This window comes from Triticum dicoccoides, chromosome 4A (assembly GCF_002162155.2).
Source record: "Triticum dicoccoides isolate Atlit2015 ecotype Zavitan chromosome 4A, WEW_v2.0, whole genome shotgun sequence".
Classification (NCBI taxonomy): domain Eukaryota; kingdom Viridiplantae; phylum Streptophyta; class Magnoliopsida; order Poales; family Poaceae; genus Triticum; species Triticum dicoccoides.
Window position 1 is genome coordinate 629,139,561 of NC_041386.1, and position 17,155 is coordinate 629,156,715.

The window sequence follows — 17,155 nt, forward strand, 5'->3', positions numbered from 1 at the left end:
TTTGCCCAATCGACTCTCCCAGTGATTTTTTTTCTCTAGCGATCCGACGTGGACACCGCGAGAGGATGCGCTCTTGATGCGCACGTTAATGCTTCTCGATGCCCCAACATGAGGTTGGCCTAACTGCGGTTCCAGTGATTGCATCATTTCGTCTTGGCACAGGCCGGACAGAAGATACTAGAGCTCATCATGCATAGATGCTGCAGAGCCGGGCCACGCTAGCAGCTTCAGCTTTCAAAGTGACATGCATGATGGGGAATCACCTTTTGCGTCGATGTCCATAGCCATAGGTGATGCGGCAAGATAATGCAGAACGAACTATTAATGCAGGGAACACATGTAAAAATGTTATAAAAAACTGCCCTAGAAAACACACACAAAAATGCATGCTTTCATTGAGAGTTGAACTCAAGACCTCCCGCTTACTAAACGGGTGCTCTAACCAACTGAGCTATGAAAGCTTCATTTGTCAAATTTTTTAGTTCGGTTTTAGTATTCTAAGGAATATTCTGCACAGTGTAAACTAATATGGAGTAGGGTATAAACTACGGCACCTGCCTGCATTGTACTGCAGAAAAATTGTTGTACTGTCCAAAATCACTTTCCATGTTTGTGACAACGATTGCAGTGCTAAAATATTAACACCTCCCGTTGTTAATTAATTGGATAGATGGGGGCACTTTTTCTGCCATTTCATTTCAGAGAGGGTTGGCTCACCCAAATTCAGGTGTCCAAGAGTGCAAAATGGTTGTGGAATTATAGGCGTGGATGAACTGCATGTGCCTGGCTACCCCATACTCCTCGTGAGACAGTAAAGACTCGAAACTAAAAATAAATTACAAACATGACTGACAGTTTTTTTTAAGAAGAACATGACTCGGCCATTGTTTAGCTTACTCAGGTCCACTAGCAATAGCTTTGGCCCATCTGAAGCCCCCTAGAGTCGGCTCCATCAGTTTTCTTTGGGGGTATAAAAACTATCTAAGCTTAACCCCCCACCTCAAAAAAAAAATCTAACCTTACCCTAGCCGCACCCTCCCCTTTGTTCCCAATCTAACTTCTCAAGCACATCATACGGCTCGCTCCGACATATCGGGGTCATGTGCTTTGGAGATAATTATATGTTGCTTAGACATGGCACCGTAAATGGTGGGTGCTAGGCTAGCCAAATTGGCTCTAACATGGGATTGGTATATTTGGTGGGAGAGAAGACAAATAGTGAATTCGAACCGGTTCAAATCCCTAGCCGAGCAGCAGTGTCCATTGGTGCATTGGCGACAAACTATATGAGGCCATGCAAAAAAATGATAAAGCCACAACAGGGCGGATGGACGCCTCCCAGGGATGGATGGGTTAAGGTGAACGTCGACGCAGGCTTCACGGAGGACCTTCAATCAGGACTAGTGGGTGTGATCATCTAGAATGAGACTGGAAAGTGTGTTGTTATAGCATGCAAGACATTAGAAGCTTATGCTCTTTCACGAAGGCATGGGATTCACACAGTTATGGCAATGTAACCACATTATAATTGTAATTAATATGGGAGACTCATTAATTCAGAAAATATATTTGTAAAAACATTCTATGATTGCTCTATATCCCTTCAAATATATCAGGCCATCGCTAATTTTATGAATAAGATGGGCGAGACGAAGTGTGTTTCTGCACCGGTGAGAAAGCATTCCATATTACAAACTACAGTATTGCCAAACCTCCCACGGTCCGATAAAGCACCAAGAGCTCAACCACAACAAATGGGAAGCATCGTCGACATGGACATCAACCCCTAAACCTTGAGCCAAGAACTTGTTATGCTGAGAAGTTGAGCACGAAGGACACGGACCATACTTTAAGTGTAGAAATGAGGGAGCAAGGGCCTGATACAAAAATGAGCACTTCCATGTCGGCAAATAGCATAGCTTAGATTCCCGAATGGACACACCTTTAGCAACATTCGCTTCTCAATAGGGAAGAGTCACAGCAACGCCAGACAACAAGGCAAACTTCTTAAGAAACTATCAATTTGTTCGTGTGTTGTACGCGCACGATTACTTTACTGTAAAAACCGTCACTGATGTGGATTCAAGCCCTTCACCAAAGGTGAATGTGGTTAGAGCATTACTATGTATGACACACCAGGAGGAGGGGGGTGTTATGCAATCATAAAAAAGTTGATGATTTTATATAGAAAAGGGGGAAATGGTTATACAATTAAAAAAGATGCCAAAAGAAAGTTATGATTTTACTCCTTCCGTTTTGAAATAATTGTAGTTCTAGACTTATACCAAGTCAAACTTCATAAAATTTCACCAAGTCCATATGAAATATATCAACAACTATAATACTAAATTTTCTTCATTAGATTTACTATGGAATATATTTTTGCATTATTTATATTTCACATTACAGTTCTTAACAAATTTTCCTATAGCGTTGGTTGAAATTCAGAAAGCTACACTTAGAATAATCATAAAACTTTAATTATTTTGGAAGACACAACATGGTTGTAAAAAGTGATGATTTTGTATAGAAGAAAGAAAATACGGAATACGAGGGAACCATGGAAAATTTAGAAAAATTGCCCTAGAAAACACAAAAATCTTAACAAATTTTCCTATAGCCTTGGCCGAAATTCAGAAAGTTACACTTAGAATAATCATAGAACTTTAATTATTTTGGAAGACACAACATGGTTATACAAGTAGACATGTAAAAAAGTGATGATTTTGTATAGAAGAAAGCAAATACGAAGTACGAGGGAATCATGGATAATTTAGAAAAACTGCCCTAGAAAACACACACAAAAATGCATGCTTTCATTGAGTGTTGAACTCAAGACCTCCCGCTTACTAAACGGGTGCTCTAACCAACTGAGCTATGAAAGCTTCATTTGTCAATTTTTTTTAGTTCGATTTTAGTATTCTAAGCAATATTCTGCACAGTCTAAACTAGTACGGAGTAGGGTATAAACTACGGCACCTGACCTGCATTGTACTGCAGAAAATTTGTTGTACTGTCCAGAATCACTTTCCATGTTTGTGACAACGATTGCACTGCTAAAATATTAACACCTCCCATTGTTAATTGCTTGGATCGATGGGGGAACTTTTTCTGCCATTTCATTTCTGAGAGGGTTGGTTTACAAGTAGACATGGTTATATTTTTGCATTATTTATATTTCACATTACAGTTCTTAACAAATTTTCCTATAGCGTTGGTCGAAATTCAGAAAGTTACACTTAGAATAATCATAAAACTTTAATTATTTTGGAAGACACAACATGGTTATACAAGTAGACATGTAAAAAAAGTGATGATTTTGTATAGAAGAAAGCAAATACGGAATACGAGGGAACCATGGAAAATTTAGAAAAACTGCCCTAGAAAACACAAAAATCTTAACAAATTTTCCTATAGCCTTGGTCAAAATTCAGAAAGTTACACTTAGAATAATCATAGAACTTTAATTATTTTGGAAGACACAACATGGTTATACAAGTAGACATGTAAAAAAGTGATGATTTTGTATAGAAGAAAGCAAATACAAAGTACGAGGGAATCATGGATAATTTAAAAAAACTGCCCAGAAAACACACACAAAAAATGCATTTTTTCATTGAGAGTTGAACTCAAGACCTCCCGCTTACTAAGCAGGTGCTGTAACTAACTGAGCTATGAATGCTTTGGCTGAATGGATTTAGGACCGTCTGAATGGCACCTCTCGAGAACATTATTCTACATCCTAGAGACTGAAAAACAACGACGCCTAGCATGCGTCAGTGTAGCAACATCATTGTACTGTCCGAAATCACTTTGCGGTTTTGCGACAATGTAATGTACTACTACCAACAAATGACACCTGAGACCGGTCAATTTGCACGTCAGACCCCGGTGCAGTTAACGCCTATCTCAATCGTTTTTCCTCTCGCGTCCAGGCGGCTGGAACCCTAGCCGCCTACAGGAGGCCAATCTTCTAGTGCCGTCCTCCAGCGGCTTCCTTTTGCTGGCGACCTCGGTCGTCGGTGGTGACGGTGTCGCCGGATTCACACGTATGGATTATTTTTACTCTCTCGTAGTTTAGATTTTTAGGTTGTACATCGTCTTGACTTCGGGGGCAACAATGACGGCGTTGAATAAAGATTCTTCGGATCCATCCCTGACGAGGCCATCGGTCCTATGGTTGGGGATGAATTTGAAAACCAGTCTGTTCAAGTAAGGATGGCGTGGCAGCGACGGCATCCTCGCGGTGAACTTGTGTCATCGGGCTCCGCCGTTTGCGGCGACGTTTGCTCCAGCGTCAGCACGGAGCTTGGGAGGTAGTCAAGAGCGGATGTAGATTATGGTCTGCATCAACGACATCTGGAAGAAGGAACGTGTGCTGGATTTATGGATGGCACGTATGGTTTCCTCCTTCGGTGTCTTAGTCGTGGTGGGGTGCCAGATTTGGAGTTCGATGGCGTGTCCAGAGTGTTGCCCAAGTCTGATTCGTTCAACGGCAAGGGCTTCACTTTTGGCGAGCCACCTTGAAGGTCCGCAAAACTGCATATCAGTGATGGAGCCGCGTCGAGCTCGGGTGAGGAGGTGATCCGTCATTCTTTTCTTCGGTGGCTGTTATGGTAGCACCGGAGACAGGTGACGGGCGTTGGTGTCAAGCTTAAAGATGTTCTACCATCTTTTCAGTTTTATCATGTCGGTCCTTACGTAACTTGTATTTTGATCTTTATAGTATGAATGAGACACGTATTACCATGCAAACACAAAAAACAAAACAAACGACACCTGCCATTGTTAATTGTCCGAAATCACTTTGTCATTGCTGATTTTTTTCTACCATTCATGGAAAAGGATCATAGGATTATGATGGGCGTCAGTTGTGGATGAACTTCGTTCTTGCTAACTCATGCAACTCGTGATTCGTGAAACAGTAAAGACGTGAAATTGGACATTACCAACTGCTAAAATATCTTGCATTGGTGTACAGAGGTTGTATATATAAACCTCGACGGACAGTTTGATTAATTATCTATACCAACATAAAAAGATATAAAGGGACAGATTCAATTGATCTCGACCATCGAACTAAATCAATCCAACAACATAAACTGCTTCTATGACAAGCTTAAACATGTTTAACGTGCAATTAATATTATTTCAAATATTGCACTAATCACATAATTAACACATAAATAATAGTATACCTAATATCCATGTGCAATTAATATATTGCCTAAATACTAACGTGTGTTGCACGTACGCATTTACTAGTTATCTTAATAAAAAACACTTTTTTTACAACCTAATGGCTGAACTCCGCCGTCGAGCGCGACGGCCTCTTCTCTGCTCACCGTGGTCTCAGGCAGCGCCATCGTGCGGAGCCAATCGATTGGCACGCACTTGGAGTTTTTTTTTTTAAAGTCGTAGAATTGGAGGCTGGCGTGTAGAATGGCAATCCCCTCTGGCCCATTGGGCTCGCCAACTGACAACTCCTCCATGGGCCGAATTTATAGTGTGCAAACACTATCTAAACAGTAGATCTTCAAAAGATCATCCAGATCATCTTCTGTCAATCCCAGCTCTTTCATCATCAGCTCAACATCATCTATCTCCGCGGAGGCTGACGCCGTGTCCGAAGAGAGAAAATCTGAAGACCTGTCTATAATTTCCTTAATGACTGAACCATAAGCCGCAGACGTGCCATTCCTCACATCATCTACCACCACCTTGCAATCTGATGCAACATGGATGTTCTGGACATATAGATCTGCTGAGAGGGATAATGCTTCCCTGATTGCCATTGCCTCAAGTGTAGCTGGGTCATTTATATGTTTAATGAACTACCTATAATTTCTTATTCTTTTATGTGTTTTTTTGGTTTTCACTCGATTTTGCTAGTATATTTTTTTAATTTTTTAATTAACAATTTTTTCAAATTCTTGAACTTCTTTAAATTGATGAATATCTGTCAAATCTGTAAACTTTTGTCTACTTCAGTTTTTTTTCAAATTCATGAACTTGTTTTTACGTTGACGATCTTTTTTCTAATTCATGAACATTTTTTCAAAGTCAAGAGAATTTTTCAAATTCATGATATTTTTCACATTTGTTTTTATTTTAATTCGTGATTTTTCTTCAACTATGTTTCTAAAATATTTGAATTTTTTCAAAAGTATGAAATTTTAAATATAATAAAAAAAGGAAGTCGGTTTTCCCCTAAACCAGTAGGTAATTTTTTTCTGAGAAAACCTAAACCACTAGGGAAAAAAAGCTTCCGAACAACCGGCCGATTTTAGGCATGTGTCCGCCCACGCTGCACCGTCCGATGACGCTAATCATGTTTTTATGCTGGGCGTGCGTTCACATGGGAATACTACCTTCTCAGTCATGGTGTGTGTCTTTGAATTTCAGCGCCTCACACGATACTAGCCAGCTAATACTAGTCACCGGCGGGGTTGCAAACGTTGGCGAACGACGGTTGTGCTCCGGAGCTTCGTCACTTCATCTTCATTAGTTCATTGTAAATTTTTCTGCAACATTATCTATATTATATAAAAAAATTCCATAACATTACCGATGTTAAGAAAGGTGAAGACTGAAAAAAATTCTGTAACACGACCTCTATTGCGAAATCCTCCCGCAACACCAGCTATGATACAAAAAAGATAAAAATGATTTTTTTTTTCTGCAACACAACCTCTGTTGCAAAAATCCTCCCACAACATCGTATATGTTACAAAAAGGTGAAAAATATTTTTTCTGCAACACGACCTCGGTTTCCAAAATACTCCCTGCAATTGCAGAAAGGTGAAATACAATTTTTTTTCTGCAACAGAACCTCTGTTACAAAAAAACGGCACCAAGACCTTTGCTGCAAAAACAATGCTTAATAAACATGTGAAGCTAAAAAACGCTCAGGGGTAGAGCCGCTGTTGCAGAGCGAACATCGCAACAACCCGCTTGTTGCAATTCGCGACACACGCGTTTTGGGTATATCCGATGGTTGTTCTTGCGTCAACCGGATGGCCCTGGAGGCGGCACATGTTTTTGTTATATCCACCGACGGACGCGTTGCGAACCGACCAACAACAAAAGGGTTTGTTGCGGTGACATAGAACATATCGCAACTATCAAAGATACGCATGACCCATCGATGAGTGTTCACAACGCGAACACAACATGGATTATGTTGCAAACCCCCAAGTGAAACATGGATCATATTGCAATATTCCAGATTCCAAAATTATTCTTGCATTTGCAAGAGCTAATGGAAATTAGTTGAAGCTAGCAGTTAATAACTGCAGGTTTCGGAGTTCGGCGGAAAATTAGTTAATCGATACGGTAGTGAGCCGGCCGATGGAAGTTGGGCTGATCCGATTAGAGCGCTTAGGCCTCGGCACCATAGGTAAATAAAAATATTCCAAGCCGTTCGACTCGTAGTGCAGCTCATTCACAAAATCACAAAATCACTAATTAAGGAGTACTCATTGCAAACAACACTCCACTTTCCCAGGTCGCGACAAGTGGCGCACATGCACCGCGCCACTTGTTGTAACCTGAGAGTTTTCCCTTTTTTCGTAGATTCGTTTATTCAAAACATTTTATCTTTTAAACCGTGCGTTCAAATCTCGAACCGTTTTCACGATTGGATTCCTCGCGTCGAGATTTTCAAAACCAGATCCCATGTTGATAGGTTTTGACAAACTTTTTTTTCACGAAAAAAACCGGACGAAAAAAAGACGCAAAACCGAAACCGGGAGCACGGTTTTTTCCCTTTTCGAAAGAGGCGCGCCCGTGCCTCTCGTGAAATCACGCCCGTGCCTCTCGTGGAAGCAAAACCGTGACTCTCGTGAAAGAAAAAAACAGAAAACACGTTTTTTTTCCGTTTCCGAGAGGCACGACCGTGACTCTCGCGAAAGCACAACCGTGCCTCTTGCGGAAGCAAAACCGTGACTCTCGTGAAAAAAACAGAAAATGCGTATTTTTTTTCTTTTCTGAGAGGCACGGCCGTGACTCTCGCGAAAGTACAACCGTGCCTCTCGCGGAAGCAAAACCGTGACTCCCGTGAAAGAAAAAAAACAGAAAACGCGTTTTTTTTCCGTTTCCGAAAGGCATGGCCGTGACTCTCGCTAAAGCACAACCGTGCCTCTCGCGAAAAAAAATCCGTAATTTTTGCGGAAAAAAATGCGTTTTTTCACGCAAAAATATTTTTTTTTAATTTTTTTTGATCGAAAAGCTAAGGAAGACTAAGAAAAAACCAAAACGTCGAAAAAATCCAAAAAAAATCATTTAAAAAGCCGAAAACGCGTGCGAAAAAATAATAAAAAAATAAATTCGGAGAGAACGTCCAGAGCGCGACACGTGGCAAATGACTGAGAGCGCGCCAACTGATAGTTGTGAGGCTCCCGATTCGGAGCGCTCGTTAACTCGTTGTTCCCCGATATTTTTTAATTTTCCGCCGGTGGACGCGTAGTGCAGCCCAAACCAGTAGGTTGAACGATCGGGTCCAGGCGTCCAGCGAGCGGAGAGTGCTAATGGGCCAGCCCAACCGAGGCGTGCGTGAGCTGCTGGCCCCGGAAGCTCTCGACCCTGATCCCCCTCCCTCGGCCTCCTCTCCCCTAGCTGTTGTGCCGCCGCCGCCGCCGCCTCTGCGCCGCTCCGCGCTGCTCGCCAACGAGCCGCCCCCGTCAAGAGCCGTCGACACCATCCACCCCGGCCGTACGAGCGCCCAAGCCCCCCTGCGCCGACGCCCCGGGCCGTCCAGCCCCACCGGTAGCCACTGATTAGTGATGGCGAAGCTGAAGCCCGTCCCTCCGACGGCTACTCCTCGAGGTATGAAACCTTAGTCGCCGCCTCTTGCCTGAAGCTCTGAATTTGTGCCTTGCTCAGTTTCCTCTCCGCTCATGTCGCTGTCGTGTGGTTTCAGGTCAGAAGAGGCGCCGTGAGAAGCCCCAAAGGCCGGCGCTTGACGACGATCTTCCTGACTCTTCAGGTTTGCTTCGTTACTGTGTTCTCTCTTTGGCAGACAGTGGCAATATACATATATAATAACAGTTCAGTAGGCGTTAATTGCTACTGCTTCGATTTCCTCCTCACTTGTTTCGTGCTAAAATTGTTATGTGGAATTGTATGCTGGTGCTTGCTGAAGCCTTGCGTTCTAGAGGAAAATGAGTAAATGACAATTCAATTTCTGGGTTCAGTTGTTTAGTTTCTACTTAGAAGCTGAGGTACCGTGGTAGTACAGGCTAGAAAGTGGTACATGCTAGAAAAATGTCTGGGCATACTTCAAAATGAATTTATTTCCATGACAATGGCTAGTGCTGGAGCCATCCATTTAGTACTCACTAAGTATGTAACTGTCCAACTTAGATATACATGATTCATGAACCTTCTCCAGGTTATTCGTAAAGTTTTGATGATCTTATTAGTGGATTGGAAGGGGTGTAGTTTCACGGTTGAATGTGTTTCTTTCTAATATAAACAGTACTACTCCACCTCTTCCTCTAATTCAATTTCATCTCTATTCATTTTGAACCAAACTTTACTTTTTTGTGTTCTTGGACGTATGGTTTATTCTCTATAGTTTTTGTGCTCTTGGAGGTATGTTTATTCTGTATTGGGTTGTACATTTCGCATCTAGTAACATAAAGCGAAAAGGTGCTCTTCATAGGTTTCACCAACCAAATATTTTATAGGGAGGTTACTGATGCTAGAGTGGTGTTATTTTGGCAGACATTATGACTGGCTCAATATTCTTTGCACAGTGATGTGCAATGTGTCAGTATGCCCTTTTCCATTTTTTGGTGCTTAATTACTTAAGTATTGCATGCAGCTGGAATCATAGCAGCAAAGGCTGCTCGACGTGAGAAACCATCCAATGAGATCCCTCAAGTCCTACATCAGAATGATGACGATGACTCAGATGATTGCAATGTTTCCAGTGAGGATGAGGCACATGATATGATAAGCAATAAAAGTGATGCTTTTGATGAAATGGAGTCGTCATGGTTGGTGCTATTAATGTAACAATATCCACATTTTTTCTTCAGTGACTGGGACACATATTATTGCTATTGTAAATGGTCAATATTTATATTAGTTTATATGATATCGGTCATTCAGTTTTTGGTTATACTCCCTCTGTCCCATAATATAAGAACGTTTCCAAAATATAAGAACGTTTTTAACACTACACTAGTGTCAAAAACGTTCTTATATTATGGGACAGAGGGAGTAGTGTATTATGCCACCATCTTTGTCCTACATGTCTAGGTTTAAGAATGCTCGTTTGATGTTGGCTCTACTGCATCATTTTATTTTCTTGCATTATATGTATGATATGTTCATATAACTCGTTCTAACACTGCCCCTTTTTGCATGTTCCAGTTCATTTCAGCGTCATGTTACTCACGTGCTAGCAAATGATGAAGTCAATGCATTAGTGAATCAGAAGAGTAAATTTAAATGGGAGATGCCTGCAGAGGAGATTCCAAAATCCAAATGGGTTGGAACAGGTGAAAAAATTAAGGTACTTCATGGAATTATTTCATCATGATACACTCTCATTAAATTATTTTGATTGATTATCTTGTTTCTCCTTGAAATGCGGGTCACTGAACTTGAGCCTTTGATAGCTTAGCTGTATATATATTTGTAATTTGAAGACCAAATTTCATGTTCATCATGTGTTTAAATCACCTTATGACCTATATTCATGTATAACACTTTTTGTGAGGGGTTACTATGGTGCATTTCTCTGTTCCACAGCCATCTGCAGTTACTTGCAATATGTTTGCAGTGGTAAGTTAAGTGTGCTTTTTCAAGGGGAAAGTCCTGCTGAAATATTTGTCCCTGCTCCTCTGTGTTTGTGTACTTGATCCATTACATTAGTTATCGAATTACTCAACTGCTTCATGCTGAGTTATCAACTTCATTAGTAGTGCAGGGATGTTTTTCTGAATAATAAATACTTCAGGCAGCTTCGCATTGAAAGCTGATTCTTAATGCTTTGTACTTTCAGGGAGCTTCTGATGACCCTTTTGTTGATGTCAAAGGAAAATTGAAGGACCACTGGCAAAAAATCCTCTCTGATGATTTGAATTATAGATCGAGGTTCTTCTCACTTTGTAAGTTTTCCTATTTGATTATCTTTTAGTTAGTGCCTTATTTCACAAATGACATGACTTAGTAGAACATTAAAGTTGCTCAGTTTAGAATTGGTGCCTACTAAAAGCGCACGCTATTCATTACCTTAATATATATTAGTTAACCAATAGTGCTGCCTGAGAGGAATAAGAGAGTTAGTTTTCTAGAATTCACGAAGATCCATATTTCTGATTAGTTTTTGTAGCACATCCCAACAACAGAAAAGTGGACATAATATTAGTTGGATCAGGACTTGCAACTGTAAATTCCATGCGATGACACTTATTCTACGTGTTTGTGTGTGATAGCTCTAAAACTGATCTCCAAAGTGAACTAGGAAGAAATTTTCTTTCCCAAAGAAGCCAGCAGGAGCTTCTCTGCCCATTCTGCTAGTAGGGGAAAGTAAAGATTCTAGGATTCATCCTTCCAGATGGAAGACTACGTCCCTTTAAGGCTCTCAACTGATCCAGATGCGGGCTTTCATTTATAACGCTCGACCTGAAGGATTGAAACTATTTTGTTCACAAACAATCTGAACATGTTTTGGGTGGGTGTTTTTGTTGGGTAGGTGGGTGGATGGGTGGGGTCTTCTGTTTCCCCCCTCCGCAGAACCAGTTAATACCATCCATAACTTGTGAAAACAGTAAATGCCCCTGAGAATTGGTGATGTTTATTAATCCTACTTTGTCAGGTGCCCGCCTTGGTGAATTTGGCGTATAGGAACATAAAGTACCTTTTGTGGTTCCCTTATCCTAAAGATTATGCTGTGCACGTCTTTTCTTGATCCATATTCTCGCTATTTTTGAGAAAAGAATTATTACCAATATGGTTTTAGGCTTTTAGCATACATACCAAGTTACCAACTCCATTTATACACTTTTTTTCTCGTATAATTAAGCATATCTAAAACAAATTGTGGCGTAACATGTCATGCTTCCTCCCTAAAACGGTGTAGTGCCCTCTCTCTATCACTTTTTTAAAGTGTATTTCTAATCCTAATCATGTATTACAGGTAATAGCTATCGTGACATAATGCATTGTAATAAGAAGCCATTTTATCTCAAGGGTAGTAAGGTGGATTCCAGTACTATGGACGCATATCTTATGCATGCTGTAAGTTTCACAATCCCTATTTGGTAGCATTATTACTGTACCTGTTGTGATGCTGACTAATGTGCAATATTGTCACAATGGCAGTTGAGCCATGTTCATAGGACAAGAGATGTTGTCATTAAGAATGATGCGAAGCTTAGGAATGATGCTAACACAGATGTTATGGAGGACGACTCATACCGCGATCAGGGTTTTACACGTCCAAAGGTATATGTCAGATAGTCACAACACATTTGAGAAAATGGTATCTTATTTGGCATATGATGTATTGCATAGATGTGTGCTGGGCTACAGTTGCTTGACAATTAACTGCACTATTTTATCAAGTAAATGCTATGTCTCTTTTTGTTAAGACTAAATGTTGTTGTACCTCCATTTATACACAACTTGTAATTTTGTTGTATCTTGATCTGTTGAACTAATCGCTATTTTCTTTTGTATTATATCATGAACTTAGGTTCTTTTCTTGTTACCTCTCAAAAGCATTGCACGACGCATTGTGAAGAGATTAATTCAATTATCTCCGCTGGCACAAAAGGTAACATTTGACCTTTGCAGCTACTCTTACAGATAGCATCTGAATATCATTTTCTATGAAATACGCTGCCAAATTATACCATGAATTCCATTTGGATCTGCAAATTGTTTGCATATATAATTTATGGTTGCTGGTTCAGTTATTATTTTGCTCTGGTGCTAAGAAATAGAGAATTCTTACTTTTATTTATAGGATAATTCTATGGGACAATTCAAGAAAGAGTTTGGCGAATCAGATGATGAACTGGAGGAGCCAAATAGTTCAAAACCAACAGACTTTAACCTTCTGTTTGCTGGGGATGTTGAAGATCACTTTCTTTTTGGAATAAAATTTACAAAGTAAGTGTGCTGTTAATTTTTCCTTGTAATAATTTTCTAGTTGTGAGGACTAGTACGTCTACTATGTACTCTCCACAGTTTTTTGTTAACAGCTCAATTTTTTTCTTCAGTTTTTCATTGCCAATCACAGGCTTCTGATGTGAACATGAGTATGTTAAAGGAATAGGCAAATCCTCAGAAGAAGCACAATCAATTACAAAAATTATAATTATAACTTATATTCACTTGTTTGCTAAGACTTCCTTGTAAAATGTTTCAATATCTTTTGTGTTTTGTGAACTTTTTGGTCACTCTTTTATTATTCTGCACTATGAGATCTCATGCTTTTAGCAAACTATATGTCCTTAAATTTGTTATTCCTTTCACATTGATGTTTTTATATTTACGTAGGATTCTATATTTATACAAGATTTCTTAAAAAGTTAATGTTTTCACTAATGCTTCTGCAGGAAATCTGTTAAGCTATACAGCAATTTCTACGCTTCTGATATCATAGTTGCGTCTCCTTTAGCGCTTAAACTTGTAAGTACTCTTTAACAAAGGTTTCTTAATACACTTAATTAGTCATGATTACTCATGCGTCCAGCAGCTGTATATTTTTATTGTTCTGGGGACACCTCATAGGCAACTGACCTTAATATACCTGCCTGTTATCAGAAAATTGATGGAGGTGAAGTTACCAAGAAAAAGGGACGTCCCAAGGAAAACGATTCTGATTTCCTGTCATCAATTGAAGTTAGTTCCACTCGAATCCATATACTATTTTCTATTTACTACTATGTCCAGTCCTATATATTAGTTCATTTTTGTTAACCATTAGTATGTGTAAATAATCTATTTCAGTCTGTAAACATTGATTGAATGAATTTCTTGAAAGTTCAAGTATTTTGTCATCATTTTGAAGGGGGTATAAGTTTCAGATTAAATTTCCCTTGCTGCATGTTCAGTGGACAAACATTTCAATAAACCACACGTCAATTACTGTTAATTGCTCCAGAATGTTATGCTTGGGATGTGTCCAAATGGTAATTGACAGAGCTCTGGCTATTGCAATGCTTGTCCAGAGTACCCGTAGCTCAACGATGTTTAATTTAAACCTTGTATTTCATTAAATTATTAACTTCTAGTTCTTTGATTTGGGTATATTTTAAAACTTGTAGTTTTTTGACTCATGAATATTTTAAAACTTGTAGCACTTTGACCATGTGCCAACAAACTTAGTTTGAGAAAAGTTACTCATACTTGGTACGTTGGTCTCAGAAGTATTTCACAATACTTCAGAGTTGCTAATGTATTGTAATAAGAAACCCTGTGTTTCAATTTGTATAGTTGAAGCCATGCCAAGTCAACATAGACTTCCATAAAGGAACAGTAACTGTGCACATTCAGTTTTTTTCTTGTACAAGGTCTAAACTATCAATACATTTGTTCTGTGCAGATAGTGGTGGTTGATTACGCAGATGTGATATCTATGCAGGTTAAACTCCAACTCAAATAATTTTCTGTACTTATTTTCTGATGCCGGCTGGTAAAAATAACTGTGTTATTTATAAATGTAGAATTGGTCGCATCTGCATGCTGTTCTTGAACAACTAAATCATTTGCCATCAAAAGAGCATGTAACCAATGTGATGCGGATCAGGCCATGGTAATTCTTTTTTTCGTGCATATTTATTCCTGTATGGCATCTTCTATTGTTGTACTTCTATCTATAAGAGTATAAGACGCCAACTCACTGTATTGTGAACTGCAAAAAGACTTGGAATCTATTCCTGATTTGACGTTTGCGAGGTCAGTTTCATGCTTGTTACATTTTCTTTATTTGGTTAAGGTACCTGGATGAGCAAGCACGGTACTATCGGCAAACAATAATCTTAAGTTCGTATCTTACGCCAGGTATGGAATTTCACTTGGAACTCTGGCCATCATTGGATTCCAATTTTTCTGTACTTCAGCTTCTATCATTCAGTTGCATTTTCAGTATGAACTAAAATTAAACTAGTTATGCTTTTAATCATGATCTGCATTTATTTGCTAAACATTATTATTATTTCTTCGAGTGGTGTATGTGTCCCCTGGTGTTATGCATGGTTCTTTGGTATTCAAAATTGCTTGCGTTAATTGTGCATGTGTAAAGTGACACTTGCTATTCTATTCTTAATTGTGCTACATAGAGTGGACCTTTTATTTATCTGCATCATCATCTACTTGTTTACTTATAAACCTATTTATGTTCTAATTTTTTGCCTGCTGAGCAGAGATGAATGCTTTGTTCAACGGATTATGTCTAAATTACGAGGGGAAGGTATATAGTATGCTGGAAGTCACTAAGCTATTTGCCGTGTTGGACTCATGTTTCTAACATGCCGGAACTCAACCTTTTCAGGTTAAGCTGGCGAGTGAGTTTACAGGTGTTCTTCCCAAAATACAGCTTGAAATACGGCAGGTCAGTTAATTCATTGTCTCCCCAGACTCCCATCGCATCATTGCAAATTTACTGTCCAGATATGTCCAGTGCATCTGAACAAAATTTGATGCCAAGAATCAGGGCTTTTGCTGAGTTTTCTAATAAATTTTGGATGGGCTCGCTCAACAGACACATCCTAGTGCTAAAACAGTATTGATGAAATTACAAATGTTTTTCACTGTCCAATCACTACACAGGTGTATGAACGATTTGATGCATCTTCTATTGGTGAACTTGATGATGCCCGCTTTGAATATTTCTGCACAAAGGTGAGTCCATTTGTCCTTGTAATGCATGCTTGACAAATGCATTATGGAATTTAGCACATTCAGCTCATTTTCACAACTATCACTTGTCCTTTTACAGTACTTAATTCATGTGTAAACTACTGTATGTAAACAATTAGTAAGGGGAAGCAACCTAAATCCTTATCTGGATGTGGTGCCCCCTCCAAATCAGCCTGTGCCTTCTCCGCTGTGTCCACAGCCATGGGTCCTCGTTGCCGGTGGCTGTATGTCATGCCCCACATGACATCTCTCCCCTCGTGAAGCAGCTTGTCCTCGAGCTGAAACTGAGGGTAGTATTGGACAAACTCATCAAGGTGCTCCCAAATAGCATCGCTAGGAGCTGTGCCCTCCCAGTGGACAAGTACATGACTGATTCCATGATATATGAGGGCATGGAGCACTCTGGGCGGGGGCAGGCATCGTGTTAGTGCGCTGACGGGAAGAGTGAGCTGGAGCTCATGGTGCCACCTCTCATGGTGCTTCCTGGTATGCTGCTGAGCCTGCAGCAACCGTTCGCGGACCTCTTGGAGAAACTCATTCTTATTGCAGTCATGTAATGCAGTATGGCCGGAAGCCACCTTGGCGTCGTTCTGCGTGTAATCCACTCCATCAAGGCCAGTGGCTGTCAGCCATTGACCGACCTCAACAGAAGTTTTTTTTTTTTGACAGAACCTCAACAGAAGTTGTGTGCAAGAACGAGCAGAAGGATTTATAGCATTGACGTACTGCAGGCGTCCCGTTTGGACACTTAGGCAACAAGGTGTCCTGCCAGCGCCTCGCAATTTTGCCTGCCTTATGCGCTTAGGCATCAGGGCGGTGCGTGCTCGCCTTACTGCCTTAAGAAATAAGAAGTTTAAACCCAATCATCCAAATCAAGTGCTCCAGCAAAATTGTAAACTTAGACATGGCCAAAAATTAGCAACAAGCTGGGACATGTAGTTGTACACAGAAGTGCTGATTCCACATGATATCATGGCTCACAACTAATCGCTTTCAGTGTTAGGCGCCGTGTAAAATTATGAGGTTGTATACAGTTTTATTTGGCCACTTCTTATGGTCATGACTCTTAATTATTGGAACAAATCTAACATTTTTTTTCGTTTCTATATATGTGTATCCTATTATTGACTATTTTATGATGTAATGATACAGGTGTACCCAAAGATTCAGGAGTCAGATGAGGTATTGTTTCTTCTATAGTCGTAATATCTGCAATGCTGTCATGTTCACTTAAATTTGGTATTTCTCGACGTTGGTAGGAGGATTTGCTTTA

At 40.0% G+C, this 17,155-nt stretch overlaps 1 protein-coding gene and 2 non-coding genes across 3 annotated transcripts in view; 1 reads left to right on the forward strand and 2 right to left on the reverse strand.

Moving 5' to 3' along the window:
- Positions 1–387: 387 nt before the first annotated feature.
- TRNAT-AGU lies at positions 388–461 on the reverse strand. Its single transcript has one exon. It is a non-coding gene; the product is annotated as a tRNA-Thr (tRNA).
- Positions 462–2,811: 2,350 nt separating this feature from the next.
- On the reverse strand, positions 2,812–2,885 carry TRNAT-AGU. The gene has a single exon. It is a non-coding gene; the product is annotated as a tRNA-Thr (tRNA).
- A 5,671-nt stretch (positions 2,886–8,556) lies between these two features.
- Positions 8,557–17,155, forward strand: part of LOC119287527 (U3 small nucleolar RNA-associated protein 25-like) — a 10,441-nt gene continuing 1,842 nt past the window's right edge. Inside the window, exons 1-18 of the mRNA XM_037567079.1 lie at positions 8,557–8,826; positions 8,921–8,986; positions 9,827–10,001; positions 10,381–10,522; positions 11,015–11,120; positions 12,152–12,252; positions 12,337–12,459; positions 12,710–12,790; positions 12,983–13,128; positions 13,578–13,650; positions 13,786–13,863; positions 14,567–14,605; positions 14,688–14,776; positions 14,960–15,024; positions 15,387–15,433; positions 15,515–15,574; positions 15,793–15,864; positions 17,035–17,064. Of these exons, the coding sequence (XP_037422976.1) occupies positions 8,784–8,826; positions 8,921–8,986; positions 9,827–10,001; positions 10,381–10,522; positions 11,015–11,120; positions 12,152–12,252; positions 12,337–12,459; positions 12,710–12,790; positions 12,983–13,128; positions 13,578–13,650; positions 13,786–13,863; positions 14,567–14,605; positions 14,688–14,776; positions 14,960–15,024; positions 15,387–15,433; positions 15,515–15,574; positions 15,793–15,864; positions 17,035–17,064 (1,536 nt within the window). The 5' untranslated portion in view covers positions 8,557–8,783. The remainder of the gene's footprint in view (positions 8,827–8,920; positions 8,987–9,826; positions 10,002–10,380; positions 10,523–11,014; positions 11,121–12,151; positions 12,253–12,336; positions 12,460–12,709; positions 12,791–12,982; positions 13,129–13,577; positions 13,651–13,785; positions 13,864–14,566; positions 14,606–14,687; positions 14,777–14,959; positions 15,025–15,386; positions 15,434–15,514; positions 15,575–15,792; positions 15,865–17,034; positions 17,065–17,155) is intronic.